Source organism: Penicillium robsamsonii (genome assembly GCF_028829455.1).
Source record: "Penicillium robsamsonii strain IBT 29466 chromosome Unknown utg000003l_segment0_segment0, whole genome shotgun sequence".
Taxonomy (NCBI): domain Eukaryota; kingdom Fungi; phylum Ascomycota; class Eurotiomycetes; order Eurotiales; family Aspergillaceae; genus Penicillium; species Penicillium robsamsonii.
The window spans coordinates 3,348,203-3,369,373 of NW_026643221.1; the positions used below are offsets into that span (position 1 = coordinate 3,348,203).

A 21,171-nucleotide genomic window follows, 5' to 3' on the forward strand; every position below is an offset into this window, starting at 1 on the left:
GTGTGACGTCACTAAGCATCATCACCTGAGCTCCCACTTCGACAGCTATTAAACCACCACCTTTTTACCTTTCAATCTTCTTCACTCAAACATTCTCACTGACTCTCTTCACTATTCCAATCTCTTCAACCTTTCTTAAAACCAAACCTTCACATACTTCAATATGGCTCGTGGAAACGAAACTGCCTCCAAGATCTTCTACAAGGGTAGCTCCGACGACTTCATTGTCTTCGTGGACGACCTTGAGATCCTCAAGAAGTGGAAGACCGACCGCAGCATTCCCCTGACTGAAGTCCTGAACGGCTGGAAGATTTTCCTGACTCACTCGTAGGTGTTTTCAGCTCTTTTATTATCATTACGTCAAGATCGTTAACATCTATATACAGTCACGGAGCGCAGGGTGTCCTCGATACCGCCAGCCAGAGCTCTCTCCAGAATGAATTCGGCACAACTAAGGAGGAAGAGTGCATTGTCAAGATCCTCGAAGGCGGCGAATTCCAGGCCACCACGGTAAGTGATTCAGTTCCACATTACTCAATTGAGATTTGTATACTAACTTGACTTTTAACAGGCACGCGAGCGTGAGGGAAGCAAGAATGACTCCAACGGCAGCCGCTAAATCTGACCGGTCCTCCTTTCGAGGCCAATGGGGACATCGGACAGTTGTCGATGTGTCACATTGAAGCACGCCCTGCACACCTACACCCCCTCCTCCTTTACCCCTCACCTTGACCTCTATTGAGATATCCATATCCCTCGATCGTCTCTTGTATGGCACTTTGGCGCATGATCCTTTCGGAAAACGTCATGTAACACCCTCTATCCGAAGCCCCGGAATGGGCTAGAGGGCTTGCCGTTTCTGGGGTTGCATCTTGATACTCACAGGCTTCTGCACCTGATATCATGAGATAATGAATGATGAGCGATTTCACTCGTCTACAAATAAATACAAAGAAATTTTTGTCCATCTTCATCTTCAACATTTCCATTTGTAAATCGGTTCATGTAATAAGCAACATGTGAATGATCATAGCTCATGATAGTATAGGTATGGTATAGCCACATCTATGATAGAAGCAACAGTAAATGATAAACCCCATATTAGAAAACCTCTTCCTTCACCACTACCTCATCCTTAACAACCACATCATCCACCCTCTCCGCCCTCCTCCTTACAACCCAACTCCCCAACTCCGCCCAAACAGCCTCCTTCTCCGCAGGTTTCATCCCCGCCGCAAGCCCACTAGTCGTCGTAGCGACAAAAATAGGCGCACCATCCCACCCATCACCACGCCCCATATTCTCCGTCTCCGCCTGCCACCCATACCGAAACTCCTCCTTCCGAATCCCCCTCCCATGTCTAACCCGCCAAACAGCTTCCCAAATACTCTTCCCAACAAGACAAACAACCTCAGGCCTCTGGGCTGCAACCTTAGCCTCGAGAATTGGCACACCAGCATCCATCTCCGCACGACTGAGCATGCTCGCGTCGCGCGTCGGCCGCTCAACAATGTTCGTGTTGCCCACGCTGTACAGCGCAGGAAGCTTGTATGTGTCTGCTGGTATGTGGCGGATACTTGTTATCCCCGAGGAATGCAGCAGTTTCCAGAATAGATTTGACGGGTGTGCGTAGGCGTGCCCCGTTATCCCGGTTTTTATTCCTGGGTTCACACCTACGAGGAGGAGGATCAGGTTTGGCGGGATTGTGTCGCGGAGGAGGGATTCTGCGGCTGATGGGCAGGCGAGTGGGGGTGTGGGTGGGGATTTTGGGGTTGGTTTGCTGCGTTTGCGTTTGGTTGGGACAGGGGATGGAGGCGTTGTCATTAAGATTGATTGGGAGCGGGTGGTGCGCAGGGTGGTTGTGGTTGTGGTCGCCGACGCTGTTGTTTGTGGATCCGTTTTCTTGCGCTTTGGGCTAGAGATGATGACTTCTGATTGACGTTCGCTAATGTTTGGTTTATATTCGGTATTGGTGGTGTTTATGCGGCGTTGCGATATAGTTGTGCTCGAGGCACTTGGGGCTGAGTGCGCTGCAGTCCCCTTATGTAGGAATTGCTGCAGCTTGCCATTGAAACTGGTAATTTTGTTGACTGGGACATCCTCTGTTTCGAGGACGAGCTCGTCTTCCTCTACTTTGGGTTGGATTTCTGTAGGCGGAGACATCTTGTTTGGTGTCAGTGAGATTGGTTAGTTCGAGGGTTCTAAGCAGTCCCGAGGCCGTTCGTAGCATATAAACGCAGCTTAAGGCATCTATATGGGATCTTCTAGATCATGAGCTTTAAATGTAAATGTGGGTGTTATTGTCAACATGACGTCGTGTTTCTTGAGTCTGCCTAAATTTTCTCGAGTCTGCTTAGAGCATCACGTGCCAGGCCAAGTCGTGGTTGGTGCCTCACCGACAAGGCATCGACATATTAACTTAGTTATGGTTGCGACTATTCTAGATGCCGTGAGAGGAGAACAGTGATGCGGTCAATTGAAAAATGACAATTTAGATTACGCAAGTTGAGAACACAAGTAGGAGGAATATTCGGGTAGTCCCCGCGCATGCTATAGACCATATACCCACACCGCCCAGAAGAGATTAATGATACAAGCAATGTCATTCTTCAAGTCGTCAAGTTCGTTATGGATTAAACTATTTACATGATCTGCGTCTGCTGCATCCAATGCGCCAGACCGAACCGATTGTTATGCTTTCAGTAGCCCATGCCGTTTCGGCAAGGTCCAAGGCTCCGGGCAAATAATCTATATAATATTTTGTTAGCATGGGACAGACTATGTCGGAATATGCGGAAGAACACACCTCGCCTTCACTGTAGGCCCAGAAATATACACCGATGCCAATCAAATAATATATCGCAGGGTCGGTGCCTTGATAGAGAAGTGCCGCGAGGAGGGCGCTGAGGGGATATATGATAAGACGGATTTCAATGCTGCGGTGTGGTATTGAGCCAGCAAGTGGCTTGAGAGGCCATTCCCAGGCTATGCCCACGAGCCCCATAATGAGGTTTAGGATTTGGAGAACGGGTATTGGGGCGACGGCCGCATCGAGGTTCCTGGAGATGAAGTCCCAGAATACCTTGGGCCAGATGAAGGCCTCAATAGCGCTGGCGACTTGGTCTGTTTGCATTCTGTCAGTGCCGGTTTCGAGTTGGAGTTTTGAGTGGGTAACGTACAAGCTGCCGCGGTGAGAATGATTAACCTCCCCCAGTGGTTCTTGATCAGCCGGCCCATTGTGTTGAGCCAGGGCACGCAGCCGTGTGAAAATAGTTCTGTGTGGTAGAGCTTCGTCCAGCGAAGATCTCGGAGGAAATAAAGTCACTTGGATGTGAGTGACAAAGTGCGAGACTAATGTTGGGCAATCCCAAATAGCTGCGACAGACTCTGTGAGAAAATCACTTCATCATACGATCAACAAGCCATGGAGATGTTTATTGAGTTGGAGAACCCAGAGCACATGGAGAGTGGATATTATTGCAAGGGCTTATCGTGGAAGCATGATCTCATATGGGAAAGAAAAAGCAGCATGATCCGAGTGGCATGCTTGCAGGCGCGACCAGGTATAATAATCTATACTTAGATAACCGACCCCTCTGATCAGCCAAAACTCGGATCACTTTGCCAGGATGTGATTGTCGAGCGCCAAAAAGGTAAATCGCTGCATGGGGTTGGTCGACATGCAAGAAGGATACGGCTAACCTGTGACCTGCTCGGATACAAGTATTGTAGACCAATCATCGTCGGAAAGCTCACCGAATCCTTGACAATCCCCTCTTCCCGAGCTCTTGAAGAATTGACATAGCCCATGTGATTGGAGAGTGGGGGATGTGACGGAGCGGATCGTAGAGTGGGTATCCGCAAATCAGAAGCCGGAGCGCTTAGTCTTGGCGTGATGAACTGCAGTAGCACGCATGGAACGCACAGGGGTCTGGATTCTCTCTCGTCTCATTGACATTCAAATTGTTTTATTGATGTCGAGGCCTACGATTTTCTGGACTGCCTGGGTTGTCTACGCTGTCTCGGCTTTGTACCAGAGACAGTTTGGAACATTCCAGATCAGATGACCACTGTAGCCCTGATTTCAATTCGGTGCAACACACCGTCTTTCTGCATCTTCTGCAGAGTGAACCCGTGTCTGGTTTAGCTTTCAGTACTAAGTGGAGACTTTCATCGGGGAAAAAACTGTCGTTGATGAGGAAACATAGCTCGAGTCAGTCACTATTCTATATTTGGGCCAGAACTGCTACTCGCTTAAGGATCCTGAACCGAATGACAGGTATTTTCACCAATTGACCGCGGGCAACCCTCGGGGCTCCTGTGTGATGGGAAGTCAGCGCTTGCAGGAGGCTTGCAATAGGTCAATCTCCCAGCAACTTTCTTTCCTTGGCTTCATTTAACGCTGCCCGCTCACAACCACTCATCAGCCTCTCTGCCACCGGGGGATCAATCCCTTTCAAACTTCGGCTTCGACTCGTTTAGCTTCCACCAGTTCAAGCCCATCATGATTAGAGCAAAAAGCCGACCTGGATAGGATCGGTCGAACAGGGTGGCTTCCTTTTTCGTACTAGACTCGCTTCATCGCGGGGAACGTGGCACGGTGGTCAGACTGCTACTTCGTACGGCGTATAAACTCCGTGTCATGATTGGTGTGCCTGCTACTAATAGTCTTTAAAAATAGAAAATTTCGCAGTGTATTAATTAAAACAGAGGCCCAAGGTCATAAGCAGGACTTTTGCCAGCATCAGCCAAGATGATAGTCGAAAGAGACCTGGTGGAAACCGACGAGGATTTTAAGCGACAAGATTCTAGCCTCTAAAATCACTCTTTTAGTCTCTCCACTACCAATTCCTAGGAGAATTTAAAAAGCACAGACATTATAGGATTAGTCTATTGGACTAAAATCTACCGTAGTGCCCGCTGGAAGCGATGTAATTATAGATCGGCCCCCCTCCTCACCCCTGCAGCTAAAACACAACACTGGGATTCTCTGAACCTCCAAATTTTCTTCGTCCTTACTCATCTATTGACGTCAACCATGTCTACAACCTCAACCCGATAGAATATCACATTTATCTCAATCCAGTAACCTCTTGTATTCGAAAGGGGACGTGCAGGGGAATCCCCCGGCGAAACGCCAACAGCGCTCGCGACAACACGTACATCTCACACTCAGTTTCTAGACATCTTGATTGAGCAGCATCGCGAGCTGCAAGTGTGCCTTTTTACTTGGAATATTTCCAGTACACCGAGGCCCTGATTCTCAGGTTCCAAGCGAAAGTTATCCTGAAAAATCGTGATTCGCGCCAAGTTCATGGAGAAACAACGACGTTGACAAACTCCAAAGCCACCGACTATCAATATTAACATTGGAGTCTTGCAGTGAAACAGGATCAGGAGATTCCACTTTCGACAGAACTTCAGTGTATATTACCGGGTTGCTGGTCAACCGTCTCGTCACTCCTTTGATTGAATTATCACTTATCGCCTACATTACTTGTCGCTGGTCGACATTCCTAAAAACGTGAAGAAAGAATGGCCGCAGCCCAAGACTCCTGGCTGAAGAGGGCGAACGTGACTGTTTCCGGGGTCTTGTTCCATTTGTTCTTTTGGGGTCTACATATTGGTCTTTTTGCTCTAGGATGGTATGTATTTTGACGTTTACCAGGATCCTGGATTGTGTTGCTAACTTTCTCATAGGTACCTGCAAGCCACAAATCCAAAGTTAGCGGGGCTGAATATCCTTAACTATTCAGTCTGGATATCGCGAGGCGCAGGCCTTGTGCTTTCGGTCGATTGCACATTGATCCTATTTCCTATGTGTCGGAACATCCTCCGATGGCTGAGACCACAGATTAGATGGTTACCACTAGATGAGTCGGCGTGGTTCCATCAGCAAGTAGCCTATGCTATACTAGTATTCACAGCCATCCACACCGCTGCTCACTACGTTAAGTAAGCTGCTTGCCAATCCAGCTTGTCACGGCTATTTTGCTAACACTAGCCAGTTTCTACAATGTCGAAAAAGATCAAATCCGCCCAGAACTTGCAGTCGAGATTCATTTTGCTCAGGCAGGTGGCATCACTGGCCATGTGATGCTCCTGTGCATGATGCTGATGTATACCACCGCACACCACCGCATTCGCCAGCAAGCATATGAAACCTTCTGGTATGCGCACCACCTTTTTATTCCGTTTATGTTGGCACTCTATACCCACGCTACTGGGTGCTTTGTCCGAGACACCGCCAGCCCAATATCCCCTTTCGCAGGAAAACAGTTCTGGGATCATTGCCTGGGCTATGAAGGTTGGAGATGGGAGTTGGTCATCGGAGGTTTGTATCTCATAGAGCGACTCTATAGGGAGATCCGTTGCCGGCGGTTGACAGTCATCACAAAAGTCATCCGTCATCCTTATGGTATGATCTTCTTCTTTCACAAATGATGGATTGATCACAGCTAACCAATGACCGTAGCCGCCATGGAGATCCAATTCCACAAACCAAGCATGAAGTACAAAGCCGGGCAATGGGTATTCCTCCAAGTACCTGATGTTTCTAGTACCCAATGGCATCCATTCACCATTACCTCCTGTCCCTTTGATCCATATCTCAGTGTCCACGTCCGTCAAGTCGGAGATTTTACCCGAGCTCTTGGAGATGCCCTCGGTTGCGGTCCCGCTCAAGCCAAAGATCTTGAAGGCCTTGACCCGAACGGCATGTACGAAGTGGCCCTGCAGAATGGACAAACCATGCCCGCAATTCGTATAGATGGACCATACGGTGCACCGGCAGAAGACGTGTTCGAGAACGAAATCGCAGTTCTCATCGGCACCGGCATCGGAGTCACACCATGGGCATCTATTCTCAAGAACATTTGGCATCTCCGCTCTAGTCCAAACCCCCCTCGCCGACTACGACGTGTCGAGTTTATCTGGGTCTGCAAGGATACCTCGTCGTTCGAGTGGTTCCAAGCCCTATTATCTTCCCTCGAAGCTCAATCCGCCAATGTAGCTGCTCACGATGGAAGCACCGAGTTCTTGCGTATTCATACCTACCTCACACAGCGCCTCGACGCTGACACCGCTGCAAATATCTACCTCAACTCTGTCGGTCAGGCCCTTGATCCTCTCACCGAGCTAAAGAGTCGGACAAACTTCGGTCGTCCTGACTTCAAGCGACTCTTCACGGCTATGAAGCTTGGATTGCTGAACCAGTCCTACATGACAGGTCTTCAGAATTCTGGTACCACTGAGATTGGTGTGTACTTCTGTGGTCCTAATACTGCTGCCATGCAGATTAGCGATGCGGCCAAATCCTCATCAACCAAGGATGTTCGGTTCAAATTCTGGAAGGAACACTTCTAGTCTTGTTTCTGGTGTCTTTTCGCCTTTTTCTTTTTTATCTTGTTCTATATACGAATGACACGAATCACGAATCTCTCCTTTTGATAAGTATGACTCTTCTATGATTCCATGGACTCTCTAGGTTAGCCCTGCTACACCGGATTTTATATCCTGAAGCGAGGCATGAGCCGGTTTGTTACGAGAGAAGCAATCAGAATATACGTGGGTACCAGTGGGAATGCTCGGTTGTAGGAATATATGGCAATAGAATTAACAATGTTCTTTGAATAATACTGTCTAGCTTTTGATGTGTCCGTAAATTACGATTATAGGTCCTGATTTCCTTTGTAAATGGAAGTTATCTATATGGGGATAATAGTATTAGCTAGCAGTTCTTGGCTTTCTGTTGCCTGTATAGATTTCTTTTTAATACAGAGATTAGAGCATTATATACACCTCACATCATCAAGGATGCCCCTGATTCCGAGAACATGTTGTCTGGAACCTCCATCGCCGTTTTCTCATTAAAATCAACATTCGACCCGTATAAAACTATATTGAATTAGCTTGGAACAGAGTAGGAACCTGGGTGGAAACACACCGTTACAAAGGCAAAGGAAGGTGAGCATTTGCTTGATCTGCAGAAGCATCCGTATGTCTAGACATAACGTCGCGAAGATACTGGTTCTACCACGTCCATCGAGCTGAAACTGCAATGAGAAATGACAGAATCCATATTCCGTAAGACCTAAATCTTCTCTTCTGTACTCTTATTAGTCTCCTCGCTCCCTAGTTAGGCTGTTTCTGCCATTAAAGTTCTCTCTCCATCATCGGCTGCATAAAGTGAACCCCCACCCCACATGATTGGTTTAAGGGCTGCATTCTTATCGCCCATTAGTGGATGGCACGCTGCACTGATCGCTAGACTATAATTCCCGGTAAGCGGCATGCGAGTTAAGAAATCGTCTAAACCCTAATCCAGTCAGTAAGGTAAATGCTAAACCGGCGACTAAGAGCGTAAACATCATAGCGATTAGTGAGAGGTTATATGTGGAGATTATCTTACTTTCATCAACGACATTAAACTAGTCATACTAGACGATACGAACGTATGAGATACCTAATGATAGTAACTAATGTAACAAGGCAGAGATTAACATAAGTGGAACGCTATATATACATGGCAAACTAAGGAAATAGGTGGAGCGTTAAAGGCCTTCGGGCCATGACACGCGAAGGGGCTTTCGGCGGATAGAGTAGTTATTATATTCGGCGGCCATAAGCATACGTGTGAGAATACTGTTAATCAGATAATATAGAATGAAGTGAATAATCTGAGGGGTGTTAGAGAGGAGCACTATAGCGATAAGGCGACATATTATTAAATAGCGAAGTAGGGTTTACGGTTAGACGGCAGCGAAACCTAAACCCTAGACGGTAGAGATGTTAGAATTAGGTAACACTGCTCCTCCACCCTCTGGCTCAGATAATAGTCAATTGAGTAGTAATGCTGTGGTCATAGAGTCATGCTCGAGGGTGAGGCACAGCTCGCATGTGAATTATACACTGCGACCGTGGAAGCAAACGATGGGGTCTCCTAATCCTCACTGCGAAGCAAGTCCCAAGTGTCCTTAACCGTATTACAGCCCTCACTCACCTCGAGCAAGCCCCCTAGTGTGTTTAGGTCCGATTGAACGAGACGTGGCAGTGATGTACCCTGTGAATCATAGTAATTAGAGGCAGCAAAGGCAAATGAGCTGAATCATAGTAATTAGAGACAGCAAAGGCAAATGAGCCATCCAGCGCCGCCACAACAACTGTATTTGTGGTAAAGGAATTTGCCATTACTGCGCACATATCAATCTGCTCAAGAACATCAGATCGAAGGCAACCGGAGGATCCAGAAGATTTATCGATCCCGGGACTATCGCACATCTATCCGAACGGATCCTGACCATCATCCGTGGACGATGTTGGATTTCCGGCTCCAACCCAGAAACCTGGAGATGGAATTGAAGAATTTTCAGAAACGAGCAAAAGTGTTCGGCGGTCGGAGAGAAATGGCACTCTATATGCCTCGATGCAGGCTTTTTTGCTGAGAATTTCAAATTCGCCGTCGCGATATGTTGACTGTATGTGTGCCGGGTCTGTTCCCACAAGCTTTTCGTAACAGGAGTCGGTAGCAGAGTCTACGGATTCAATGGAGACATTCGAAGAAACAAGAACAATTCCATATGCATTGGAAGTCATTGTCGAGAACACGATCGAGTTATACCTACGTCTGTTAGCTGGTTCGAAGCGAATACCGCACAACACTCACAGCATATGCAATGGAAGTGAACTGAGAAGCAATAAACACCAAAGTGACACCTGCTTCCATTTCATCACCCGCAGGTTGGCTATGCTCGGTCTTCCAACATCCAGCCACTTGCCGGTCGCGTGCATGCGATCGACGTCCTGTCAGGAAGGGACGCTCAAGCATCGCATACAGTAATTACTGGCTCCTAGAAGAACAGTCCCAAAAATGTTGATTAAAATATGCAATGCCGTTGACCAATATTTCGCGCGTCCACAGTCACCTGCAAAAATAGCCTCCGCTTCAAATGATGGGTTTTCTGCGCGGGAAGCAGCGACGGCCGTCATAATGATATTCAACAGGAGAATTGTAATAGTCGCAGCGAGGCAGATCGTCGCGCCATGGCGCCATTCATACCCTGTTCGTAGCTTCGTTTTCTTCTTTTGGGATTGAGAGACATTATCGCTGTGGATGTTGGCATGGTTCTTGGGAAGGCAGAATAGTTCGGTGTCATGTTCTGGTCCCATTTGTCTGTCTGTGACGCGAGCATGCTGGTATATCTGCTTTCGAAGTGAGAATAGCATGTCAGAAATATCTTCATGAATCGATATTTTGGAGATGAAAACCATGAAACCTGCCCACCTCACCGTGCCTTTTCGAGTACTCTCCCCCACTCACAAAAATTGTTCCTGGGTTCCACTGCGGGAGGTTCTGACTTAAGCTTTTGAGATTTGAACTCCGTCAATTTCCTTTATAATTTCCTAACTGAGAGACAGATACTAGAGAATATGAAACAATAGAGTATAGAAAACCTGTAGTTGCGAGAAGAGAAAAGCTATCTACAGATACTAGACTAAAGTACTGGGAGTGTCCCGAGCAGAATCTAGTATATATACCGCTGGACAATCGGAGGTTATGATCTTTTGACCGAGTGGTTAAATGCTCTTATGTAATCACACCTGAGTTCCCGTCTGGATTACCGGGATGCATGGACCCCACTGGGATGTGACAGGGAAACAATGGTAGGTCAATTGAATAGCCTCACTGAGATTTTATACTTGGATAGGATCGAGTCCGGAACGAACGGCCACGTTGACTGTGGTCCTTTTTTGATAGATCTAAATGGCAAGGGTTGCACACGATGGAATTAGCGCGTCGCATTGTATTGATGTAGCTTTGGCCGCTCATCCCTATACTCAGTGAGCACTCAAGCAAACCAGGGCGCTCAGATGATGATCAGTGAGCAAATCGCATTGATTATATAACGGCCCGTGGTCAAGTCAGGGTACTCAGGGACGTGCTCAGTTTTACTCTGTGATCAAAAAGCGGCAAGAGGTGAGCACTAAAACGGAAAGGGAAAGGTCTCGAGTGCCGGGCATGATCCGGTACGTATGTGTTGTAGTGTGAGCAACCCCTCGTTGAGTGAGAATGTAGATCTCCTTTCCCACTTTTACATGTATCTTTGAATACTGAGAGGGGAAAATGGAGAGCACAAGTGTGTGATAGTCGAAATATCGAGCACTAATCGCCCCGATAGGCTATCGTGGGCGATGGTTAACAATAGCTTGCTTGGTGGAGATTGTTGGTCATAGAATGTCATGATGCATTTCGAGCCACAAGTTTAGTAGGCAACTATTGTGACCTCATTTAAATGAAATAGTCTCCACAGACGTGCTTCTTGATTCCGACTTCTCCATCTACAACAAACCGTCTACAACAAAGCCTAAACATAGACAGACCATGGCCACGTGACTATATTTTGGGACACGAGAGTTTGCTGTCCTCTCTCTCTTCTTTTCCTCCACTAAGAAAACAAATTAATGGGCTGGGTGGACGTGTAGGCTGGTTTGAGTTTCGACTGAGTGCCTTGCCGTCCCGATCTTCCGCCCCCAGCGGAGACATTCCACAATGCGCATGTTCTCGGTGTGGATCCTATGCAGATCTCGGATGGTTGAGTGAATCTTACAGCATACGTGTTGGGTCTATTGCATTAGCTAGATTTTCTATCTCGGCACGGAAGAGTTATGTACAACAGGACTAATATTTGAGCCGAAACCTCTGCTTCAGCCTGTGGTTTCCTCATTCTTCTTGGTCTTTCGAATACAATGGATATCCAGCATCTTCAGAGTATCTTGGCAGAAGCGAAGGCTTCACTTGATTCCTATGAATCAACTCAAACCGACAGATTTCGAGTTGAAGCACAGGAAAAGGCTGCGCAGCTAGCGCGTGCGCTGGAACGACCCAAAGATGCGATCCTCAAGTTGTCCTTTTCTGTAAGCTATATATGATCCCTGAGAATTATTATATATTAGTAACCATTTGGAAAGCCCATTATTCTCATGGCCGTCAAGACGGCCCAAGATATGAATGTATTTCCTGTGCTAGCTCAGGCCACGGCCCCAGTGCCTCTGGCCGAACTAGCCGCAGCAAAGCCGGCAGACCCTCTTCTAGTCGGTAAGTAAATAGTTGATAACGGGAAAGGCGGGAGATCTAACCAGCTTTCAGAGCGCATTATGCGAGTTCTAGTCGCCAATGGCTTCGTAGAAGAGCCGGCTCCCAACGAATACCTCCCCACCGCGCTATCCCGAGAAATGACCCAGCGCACGTCAATTGGTGTCGTGGGATCACTGTAAGCTGCTCCAAATTCACAAAAGGGAATAATAGCAAGCTAATCCAACCAGCTTCCATGAGTTCCTGCCCTCAATCCAAAAAGTCCCCGAATATCTCCAATCTACCAACTATCGCAACCCAGAAGATCCCCTGTTCGCCCCTCTTCAATACACTCACGAGCTGAAAACAGATGGATTTACATGGCTCTGCCAGAATCCAGAAGCTTTGACTCGATTCAATAGCTTTATGGAAGGACAGCGCGCTGACCGTCCACACTGGGCCGACTGGTTCCCTGTTCGCAAACAGCTTCTCGATCACCCGGACATGACTACCGAAACACCACTTTTGGTAGACCTTGGTGCTGGCCGTGGCCATGACTTGATTGGATTTAGGAAGAGATTGCCAGATGCCCCAGGCAAACTGATACTGGAGGATCTTTCGTCTGTGATTGATGAAGTGCGTGGCGCACAGGATCTAGAGGCGGCTTCCATTGACACTGTTGCGCATGACTTCTTTGCTGAGGTTCAGCCGATTCATGGTAAGTCTTATCATGTGTGCATATTTATGCGTTTGGATGGGGCTAACACATTTATGCGCAGGGGCACGCGCGTACTATTTCAAGAACGTGTTGCATGACTGGTCTGATGAGAAAGCGACCATCATATTTAACAATCTCAAGCCGGCTATGAAGCGCGGTTTCTCCAAGGTTATCATGGAAGAGTATATTCTTCCTGATCAGAATGCTCGCTCGCTTCCTTGCATGACCGATATCGCTGTGATGGTTTTCTGCTCGGGTTTGGAGAGAACTCGCCAGCGCTGGAGTAATTTACTGACGTCTGTTGGTTTGCGAGTCATCAAATTCTGGGTTCGTGAGGGCGACGGCTTGGGGATCATTGAAGCTGAACTGGCAGAGAGCTCTTAAACAGAGCCAACATCTGAGAAAAAAGCCAAAATCAGCCTCCGGCTTGAATATTTGATTGATCAGCTTGAGGGACCTTACTATAGATCTAGATACACGGGAAATGGAACTTCCAAAAAGCATCGATATGTCTGTTTTATTTTGTATATGGCCAAAATTGCTTTGGCTGTGACAAGGGCGAGCCAACGGCCCTGTAAGACAGTGGGTTGACACGTGACCTTCCATACGCTGTTCACATTTAAAGCTTGCCAAGCCCGCTGAGCCGCATATCTTCTCCACTCTCTTACTCCTCCTTTGAAGGTTTTATCTCACTCCACTGTTGTCATTTTTACCTTTAACCCATCATGTATGAGGTCTACAGTGAGACGAGGCCACAGCCTCTTCTGGACTTTCTTGAACAGTCTACCCAAAAAGATTGCGAACTCGAACCCAGCGCTGTGTCGAAAGCACCTACTCAGTGTGCCACTGCCATTGAAAATGGCATCATGCCCGAGACATCCACTGTCACGAGGTCCAAACTCCCATCCATAGATTCTATTGACCTGTCTAATCAAGAAAAGCTTGAAGTCAGCACCGGCACTACACCAGACATACCCACTTAGCACGATACTTCCATTGACACAAGACCAAAGTGTCCACCCATTGCCTTGGTTAAACAGTCTACCTATGGCTAGGCCCGGTGGCACGTCAATCTAGATGGATTTGGAAATGAGAAATATTGCGTTAGAGGGGCATAACTATGTTCTCTGCCCGTCACAATCTTCGATCTAAAACCCAGCTATCCTCGTTTCTGGTGATCATACCAGACGCCCCGGTATAACGCAGAATTCCTCAAAATTAATAATATAATCCTCGAAAGGAACTACCGGTCGTAAGTCCTCCTCATGTTTGTACAAAGCCGTATTTACCAGGTATGCAACTGTCGACAAGACAGAGTCTGCTTCTAAGTCCGAGAATGATGTTGACGACAAAGATGAATTAGGAGTCTTTGACCGGCGTGTTGTCTAGTTACCAGCAATGCCCGGACAAATTGTGTCCCCTGAGCAGTGTTCCAAGGCTGCAGGAACCCTGGGTGGCCTTTTCGAACTCACGCTTCCTGGCCTAAAGGAATTAAACCTACTGGCCCTGACATGCTTTCATGTCCTCAATCCAACAGAGAAGGAAGACGAGTACAACCAATGACCAAATCAGACTGTGGCGCAAACAAGGAATCAAACCCAGTGACCAAATGACAAGTATCCTGGCAGGCTGCCATCCCAGCCCTCAAGCGACCCGAGAGAAGATGCGAGCGTCGGAGAAAGGGGTTCACGATATCCAGAACCCAACTTACAAACTCAGGGATGATCTGGTTGGAAATATCATGTTGATGATCTGATCGTAGACATCGAACATATCAAAGGGGCAGCCAAAGTCAGACTGCGAGAAAATCTATGGGTTATCGTGTTCTTTTGCTTTTGCTTTTATTTTGCTTAGCTCATAGGAGGCCCAAGGTTCTCCTACATACATCAAGGGAGGGATAGGAGTACAATAAACAACCTTTACATGAAATTCTTTTCAGTTTGAATTTGCATACTATTGCGAAGGTGGTGGGGCATTGTTGGACAGGCCACAGGCGGATGAGCTGGCATTCACATCTTGGTAGATACCGGTCGGGCGAATAGAGTAATAATCACCTTCAGGCTACCCAGGCCGCTGGCCCCAGATGCAAAGCCTTCAATTGTTCAACTGGCTAGGTATGGATGATCGCTTGGTCTAATGAACAGTTGGATCCAGCGTATTAAGATTTTCAATAGCCAACCAAACTCACGACATCTTCCCCCACCCGCTCAAGGGGAACTCAAACTGACTGCTTGCCATTTGGCCGCGGGGTGTGATTCCTTGTTTGCGCCATAGTTTGATATGGTCGTTGGTCGTAATTGTCTTCTCTGGTACTTCCAACCTAGTTGGGTCGGAAGCCTTGCGTGGGTAATCTCCATTTCCTCTGATGAGCAATTAGTTTAGGAGTAGTACAACTCATGGTAGCCAAACCCAGAGACGCGTGTGACATCTATGCGTTAGCTAATTTTGTCTCCGAGGCCATCCCGATTATCAAAGATCGGAAATTCTTGTTAGCACAAGGGTAAGCCCACGAACTTTAGAAGATATGATGCCCAGTTGCTTGCTTGATAGGAGATACATCCAGATTTGCCATGTTACGGCGTCAACGGGAATCCACTTCTGGTGTATCAAAAATACGGACATAGTTTCGACGTTGATAATCAATGGAGCAGGAAAGCCAAATGTGTTGAACAACAAAGAGGAAACTAAGGGGCTTGGAATATACACCAATATTTCGAAGTCAGCTAAACTCACAAGGAACATGCGTTAGGAAGATGGAAAATATATAGGGCTGAAAATATGAAACAAAGTCTGGTAGGAAGAGAGTAGGATCTGAAGGCGAGGAAGATGTGAGAAAGTGAAAAGGGGAAGGCAAGGAAGGTACGATGTTTGCATTATTAATGTTCATTATTTGTTCACTATTTGTTCACTTCATCTTCTTCCCTAGCCATTTCAAGGTTGCGATATACATGCACCTCCAAGCACGCCATATTTAGTCCAGGTGAGCAAGGATTATAAATCCGCTTGGAAATGCCATATCTACCTGGCCTAGCGGGGTATAAAACCACAGCTATCCTCATTCCAAACTGTCTGTATGAATCTAACCTAGCGATATTTAAATACGATCTGGAGGATAGCAATTAAATCCAAAAATGACCGACTCAAAACCCAACCGCCAGCTGCACCTCACGGCCTTCATGCGGCCAGTCTCGCTGCACACAGGTGCATGGCGTTATCCAGGCTCATACCCCGATGCCAACTTTAATTTCAAACATATCGCCCAGTTCGCCCAAAAGCTAGAAGCGGCCAAGTTCGACGCCTTCTTCATGGCTGATCACCTTGCCGTGTTGAACATGCCCGTCGAAGCTCTTAAGCGCAGCCATACTGTTACTTCATTTGAACCTTTTACACTGCTCTCCGCTCTCTCTTCCGTGACAGAGAAGATTGGTCTTGCTGCCACTGCTAGTACGACCTACGACGCGCCGTACCATGTTGCCCGGCGATTTGCCAGTCTGGATCACTTGAGTGGCGGGCGAGCGGCGTGGAATATTGTGACTACGGGGAATCCAGAGTCAAGTCATAATTTCGGCTTTGATGAGCATTTGGCCCATGGTGATCGGTATAAGCGTGCCCGTGAGTTCTATGATGTCGTCACAGGGCTGTGGGATAGTTTCGCCGATGATGCTTTCACTCGCAATGTGGAGACGGGAGAATATTTTGATCCTGCGAGAATGCACGTGCTGAACCATTCCGGTGATGAGTTGAAGGTTCGAGGGCCGTTGAATATTGCCAGGCCACCGCAGGGATGGCCGGTTATTGTTCAGGCTGGGCAAAGCGAGCCGGGGCGACAGCTGGCCGCTGAGACCGCCGAGGTTGTGTTTTGCAGTCCGAAGGATATTGATAGCGCAAAGGCACTCTATGCGGATATTAAGGGAAGAGTGGAGAAGGCAGGACGGAAGAGAGATCAGTTGAAGATCTTACCCGCGGCAATGATTATTGTTGGGGATAGCAAGCAGGATGCGCAGGAGAAGAGACTCAAGTTGGATAGCCTGGTGCACTACGACAGTGCCATTGCTTCCTTATCAATCTCACTTGGCGTGGATGTCAGTGGCCTTGATCCGGATAGTTTGTTGCCAGATGACCTGCCCGAGACAAATGCAAGCAAGACGAGCAGGGAGTCTGTTGAAAAACTGGCTAAGAAAGAGGGACTGACGATCCGCCAGCTTGCGCAACGATATGGGGGATACTCAGGGTTGACATTCCTCGGTTCGCCAAGTGATATTGCTGAGGAGATGGAGACGTGGTTGCGTGAGGAGGCTTCCGATGGCTTCACATGCACATTTCCGTTCTTGCCACAGGGTCTGGAGGAGGTGACGGATAGATTGGTTCCTGAACTCCAGCGAAGAGGCCTTTTCCGCAATGAGTATAAGGGTTCGACATTGCGTGAACACTTTGGCCTCCCGAGACCCGATAATCGTTACTTTACTGAGGAATCGTAATTGCACCTAACCAATATAGATTGAATTACCGCAGCGAAGATATTTACTTTATTGCCAATTGAGATTCTGGGTCTGTTTATGTAGTAGGCCATTATAACTACGTTAGACGGTGGCCCCAACCAAAAGGACGGCCTGGCAACCTGTCGCCCGTATCTGGCCAATATATAATGCACCCAGACTCTGGTTTTTGTACATTAGATCGTATCTGTCCAAAGGGCTTCTACAGCTCACTAGTACCCCTATGTTACTATATTGCTAAACTGCCGTCGGATCTCGGACGCTACTCTCACTTTTACTTCAGTAGATCTACAGAATTGAAGGACATAATTCTCACAAGATTTGACATTACTCCTACATCCCCTTCACCTGGTCATCATTGTATTCCCCACTGTTCTCTCCCCTAACCCCCCCTTGGCCTACTGGGCCCAGTGGCCCTCTATATGGTAGTGGACACGAAGTCCACGGCGCAGCATCTCAGTGTACAGAGCTCGAAGCTCCGCAGGGTCGAACCCCGAAGGGCTGACCTCCCCGGCCCGGGTGGGACGGGACTGGGGCAGGCGGTTGGTCAAGTCCGCCCGCAAGTGCTCGAAGGCGAGCAGGTATAGCTCCTTCGACCAGGGGCAGGAGCGCAGGGCCCGGAAGTAGATCTGGCGGGCGCGGCCGACGTCGTACTGTGCGTACAGTTCGTAGAGGATGTACAACCTCCAGATTGTGAGGTTGCTCTGCGCGGAGGTCGAGCTTGCCAGCTCGAAGGGACTCTTTCGTGTGGGAGTCCGCCCGATCGGGATGACTCCGTCATCACCGATCGCTCGCTCGAAGGCCGCCCGAATTGAATGCGGGGTCGAGCCGAGCATGATGGGGCGGCCCATCTCAACGTAGATGCTGAAAAGGTGAGTCGTGATGGGCACACGGTGGATTGGTGCAGGCCCTTGCAGATCCCGCTCGGCCCTGGCCGTGGCCCCGATGGTGACGTCGAAGATGTCGCGGGTGCGGTCGGTGAGGTGTAGGCGAGCCTCGTTCCATTTGAATAGCGACAAGAACATGGTGTTGTGGGGCCACCATTCCAGGCTATCTAGCAGCACGGTACGAACATCGGCAGGTTTGAACTGGCCACTCTGCTTCTCCACATACTGGTACAGGATCCGGGCTCGGGCCTGGTGTAGCAATTCTCCGCCGAGTACCTTAAAATCATCGTCAGTCCTGGGCATGACTCCGAGGGAGGTGACTGCATCATTGTAGACATCGAGGACTTCATCAAGCGGGTCGCCCATAAGATAGAGGGCGATCGCGTAGCAGTCGGCGTAAGCTGCGTATGCTTGCATTTTCTTGAACCTCAAAGCATTCTTTTGAGCCGCAAACAAGCCCTGTGAATAGTTAGCATGCAATTCACTGAGATCATCGGATAAAGCTTGCCTGCTTGACCCTGAGAAAATTGGGTTGATTAATTTCAATCTTATCAGCTTTGTGATATGACGGCAAGTGGACTCTATTGTAAGGCATAGCCTGCAACAGGTATGATGCTTGTTCTTTTTTCTTGGTGTGAAGCATTTCCCAAATCCACGAGTTCCATAGGAGTGCAGAGTCAGTGAGCTCCCGAGCGTCGAAATTCTGGCTCATAGACAAAGCAGTTGACCACACATTGTGAGCAGTATCATGATCTCCAGTTCGCCAATACATGAGCGCAACGGCATTGTAAAGTCTCAGATTCGATGATCGCTCCTTCAAGAGTCGTTTTCCGTACTTCTTGCCCAGATCGTTGTTGCATGCGAAGGTCACTGCAATGGCGTATTCAGCCAATCGGCTGTCTCTGAAGAGGTTGACAAGGGCATGGAGAGTCAACAGTACAAAGTCGGAATCGATGACACAGGAAGAATGAGAGGTGGTTGCAGCCCACTTCGTCAGAGCTGAGAACCACATCTTTGGGTCGGCAAAGAGAGTATCGGTGGTGTGAACGAAGGTATGATGAGGGAACGCAAACGGTTCAAGGGTGGTGGTTGCAGCATGTTTCTGAAAACTGATCCAGTCCGCGATTGTGTTTTGAGGATCGTCCATGTATTCGTTTCGCAGGAAATTATCACCAGTCCACAGTCGGCTAGTGTGCATATTCTCGGGCAATGTCAAATGAGGCAAATGGCAGAAATACAAAAAGGCATCAACTAGGCAACCAAGGCGCTCGTCCAGGTCCCAGAAGTATGGCAGTATCTGCGTGTAATCTTCAAGAAGGACCACTCGGAAACCATCATTCTCCTTTGATCCATCGAAGGTATGTGACGGCATGCGATTTTTGAACATCCGCTCTCTCTCTGCAGGTGCCCAGGTTCCGAACAAGTCTCGGATATTCGCCTCGGAAGTGTAAACATGCTTGTTGGCAGGTGCACGGGAGAGTTGTCCACTGTTCCAGGGTTTCCAAAGAGGCTCTCCAATCCGGGCGTGCCCAGGCGCCCAGAACTTTGTGAATTCCACTAGGGCCTCTTCTTTCTTCCCAAATAGATGGGCTGGCCGGAAGCATGTAAATTCGAGCACCGCTTGCCACAGACCAACAGCTAGCTCCACGTAGCCTGATTCTCGAAGAAATAGAGTCAACCGGAGTAGCAAGTATGTCCTGACGAGTGTTTTCTGCGGTCCAAATCCGACACGTGAATGGATCTTCAAGCAGTAGGCATAAATCTTAAAGCAATTGTCAAAGCTGAAATCCTGACTATTAGTCTGACAGTAGTCAAGATACTCAATCCATACAGTGATGAACTCAGAGTTATGGCAGAGGACTTCTTCCCATTCCAATGCAAGTTTTGTGGCGTCCCAGACTTTCGCACCCTCTTCCATACGGGCCAGCACGAGGTGGTCGCGTTCGGGATTTTGTGCGTTAAGCTTGATGGCTTTTTCATACACATACAGCTTGGCTCTCGCCACAAGGTGTACATCACCGTAATAGGAGGCGTGGTCGCCAGTGACAGCAAGTTCTTGGTGCTCAGCAAGACGGATCCATGCTTGAATATCATTGGGTCGTTGGACCACTGCACGGTTTAACTGGGCATTGCGTTTCAGAATTTCAGCTTCGACAGCAAGTCGAGTGATGGTGGTCGCATCGAAATCTTCAACGGCTTCGTTTTCGGACTTGGCCGGGATATGGATGGAGCGATATGACAGTGGATCATCATCTAAGTTGACGCTTGGCGCAAGCCCGGGTTGCGACGGTGGGATTGTTGTTGGTATGAAATTTTGTGCATGTTGGGTCTTGGTGGAATGAGTCTCGGCGGGAATTTTGGCATTAATCTCAGACTGGAGGCGAAGGGGAAGGTTTATGGACAAAGCAGATAGGGTTTCAGCGGAGAGAGGCTTGGCTGCAGCAGATGAGCCTGAGTCGGGGCGAAGAATGAGAAGGGGACCTTGATCATATCGCGTTTTGTAATCAATGCGCCGGCCGGGAAGCCCGAGTACGAAACCATTGCCGTTGCGATGATACGCAGGGATGCCGTAGCGATCAAGGCCGTAACGTGTATTGTCGCGATCGCCGAGGCTGTCGACGACAAATCGTTTGTTTGCCTCATCGTTTGCAACGTTTACATCGTCAATTCCTTCCCCACTCGGGCGCTTCTTACTTTCTTCAACCTTCACCCTTTTACGGTCAGCATCCGAACGTCTTTCATGGCGACGAGAGCGCGGGGACCCTTTCGAGTCTGCGCGCTGACGATGGCCCGAGCGACGCCGGCGACGGTCATGTTCCGAGCCGGTCGCGGCGGCCGGAGGAGAGGTAGGGGGAGGTCGGAAGCTGGAGAATTGCGGGACACCCTTTATTTCTGGTCAGTTCTGCTCTTTATCTACAAGGACGTAAGTGAAGGCTAACTAACCTCAGACCCAGGTGAGTCCATCGTGGTGTCTCGATCTTTCTTATCGAGTCGCGCCGC

General features: G+C 48.4%; 9 protein-coding genes across 9 annotated transcripts; 5 read left to right on the forward strand and 4 right to left on the reverse strand.

The window, feature by feature from the left end:
* Positions 1 to 163: 163 nt before the first annotated feature.
* On the forward strand, positions 164 to 619 carry N7447_005987 (SBDS family protein; the record flags this gene model as incomplete). The annotated part of the gene is made up of 3 exons (XM_057230249.1): positions 164 to 327; positions 387 to 510; positions 572 to 619. 3 exons carry the CDS (start codon positions 164 to 166, stop codon positions 617 to 619), a joined length of 336 nt encoding a protein of 111 aa, XP_057085339.1.
* A 482-nt stretch (positions 620 to 1,101) lies between these two features.
* N7447_005988 (mismatch-specific DNA-glycosylase) lies at positions 1,102 to 2,163 on the reverse strand (the record flags this gene model as incomplete). Its single annotated transcript, XM_057230250.1, has 1 exon — positions 1,102 to 2,163. One exon carries the CDS (start codon positions 2,161 to 2,163, stop codon positions 1,102 to 1,104), a length of 1,062 nt encoding a protein of 353 aa, XP_057085340.1.
* A 528-nt stretch (positions 2,164 to 2,691) lies between these two features.
* N7447_005989 (uncharacterized protein) lies at positions 2,692 to 3,237 on the reverse strand (the record flags this gene model as incomplete). The annotated part of the gene is made up of 3 exons (XM_057230251.1): positions 2,692 to 2,748; positions 2,807 to 3,123; positions 3,180 to 3,237. The coding sequence occupies 3 exons, from the start codon at positions 3,235 to 3,237 to the stop codon at positions 2,692 to 2,694; spliced, it is 432 nt and encodes a 143-aa protein (XP_057085341.1).
* A 2,298-nt stretch (positions 3,238 to 5,535) lies between these two features.
* On the forward strand, positions 5,536 to 7,365 carry N7447_005990 (putative NADPH oxidase (NoxA); the record flags this gene model as incomplete). Its single annotated transcript, XM_057230252.1, has 4 exons — positions 5,536 to 5,645; positions 5,701 to 5,955; positions 6,009 to 6,418; positions 6,476 to 7,365. The coding sequence occupies 4 exons, from the start codon at positions 5,536 to 5,538 to the stop codon at positions 7,363 to 7,365; spliced, it is 1,665 nt and encodes a 554-aa protein (XP_057085342.1).
* A 1,914-nt stretch (positions 7,366 to 9,279) lies between these two features.
* On the reverse strand, positions 9,280 to 10,167 carry N7447_005991 (uncharacterized protein; the record flags this gene model as incomplete). Its single annotated transcript, XM_057230253.1, has 3 exons — positions 9,280 to 9,619; positions 9,665 to 9,801; positions 9,859 to 10,167. 3 exons carry the CDS (start codon positions 10,165 to 10,167, stop codon positions 9,280 to 9,282), a joined length of 786 nt encoding a protein of 261 aa, XP_057085343.1.
* A 1,578-nt stretch (positions 10,168 to 11,745) lies between these two features.
* On the forward strand, positions 11,746 to 13,172 carry N7447_005992 (Plant methyltransferase dimerization; the record flags this gene model as incomplete). The annotated part of the gene is made up of 5 exons (XM_057230254.1): positions 11,746 to 11,913; positions 11,968 to 12,094; positions 12,146 to 12,269; positions 12,322 to 12,788; positions 12,850 to 13,172. The coding sequence occupies 5 exons, from the start codon at positions 11,746 to 11,748 to the stop codon at positions 13,170 to 13,172; spliced, it is 1,209 nt and encodes a 402-aa protein (XP_057085344.1).
* A 341-nt stretch (positions 13,173 to 13,513) lies between these two features.
* N7447_005993 (uncharacterized protein) lies at positions 13,514 to 13,771 on the forward strand (the record flags this gene model as incomplete). Its single annotated transcript, XM_057230255.1, has 1 exon — positions 13,514 to 13,771. The coding sequence occupies one exon, from the start codon at positions 13,514 to 13,516 to the stop codon at positions 13,769 to 13,771; it is 258 nt and encodes an 85-aa protein (XP_057085345.1).
* A 2,148-nt stretch (positions 13,772 to 15,919) lies between these two features.
* Positions 15,920 to 17,266, forward strand: N7447_005994 (LLM class flavin-dependent oxidoreductase; the record flags this gene model as incomplete). Its single annotated transcript, XM_057230256.1, has 1 exon — positions 15,920 to 17,266. One exon carries the CDS (start codon positions 15,920 to 15,922, stop codon positions 17,264 to 17,266), a length of 1,347 nt encoding a protein of 448 aa, XP_057085346.1.
* A 416-nt stretch (positions 17,267 to 17,682) lies between these two features.
* Positions 17,683 to 21,135, reverse strand: N7447_005995 (uncharacterized protein; the record flags this gene model as incomplete). Its single annotated transcript, XM_057230257.1, has 3 exons — positions 17,683 to 18,630; positions 18,689 to 21,055; positions 21,115 to 21,135. The coding sequence occupies 3 exons, from the start codon at positions 21,133 to 21,135 to the stop codon at positions 17,683 to 17,685; spliced, it is 3,336 nt and encodes a 1,111-aa protein (XP_057085347.1).
* Positions 21,136 to 21,171: the final 36 nt, after the last annotated feature.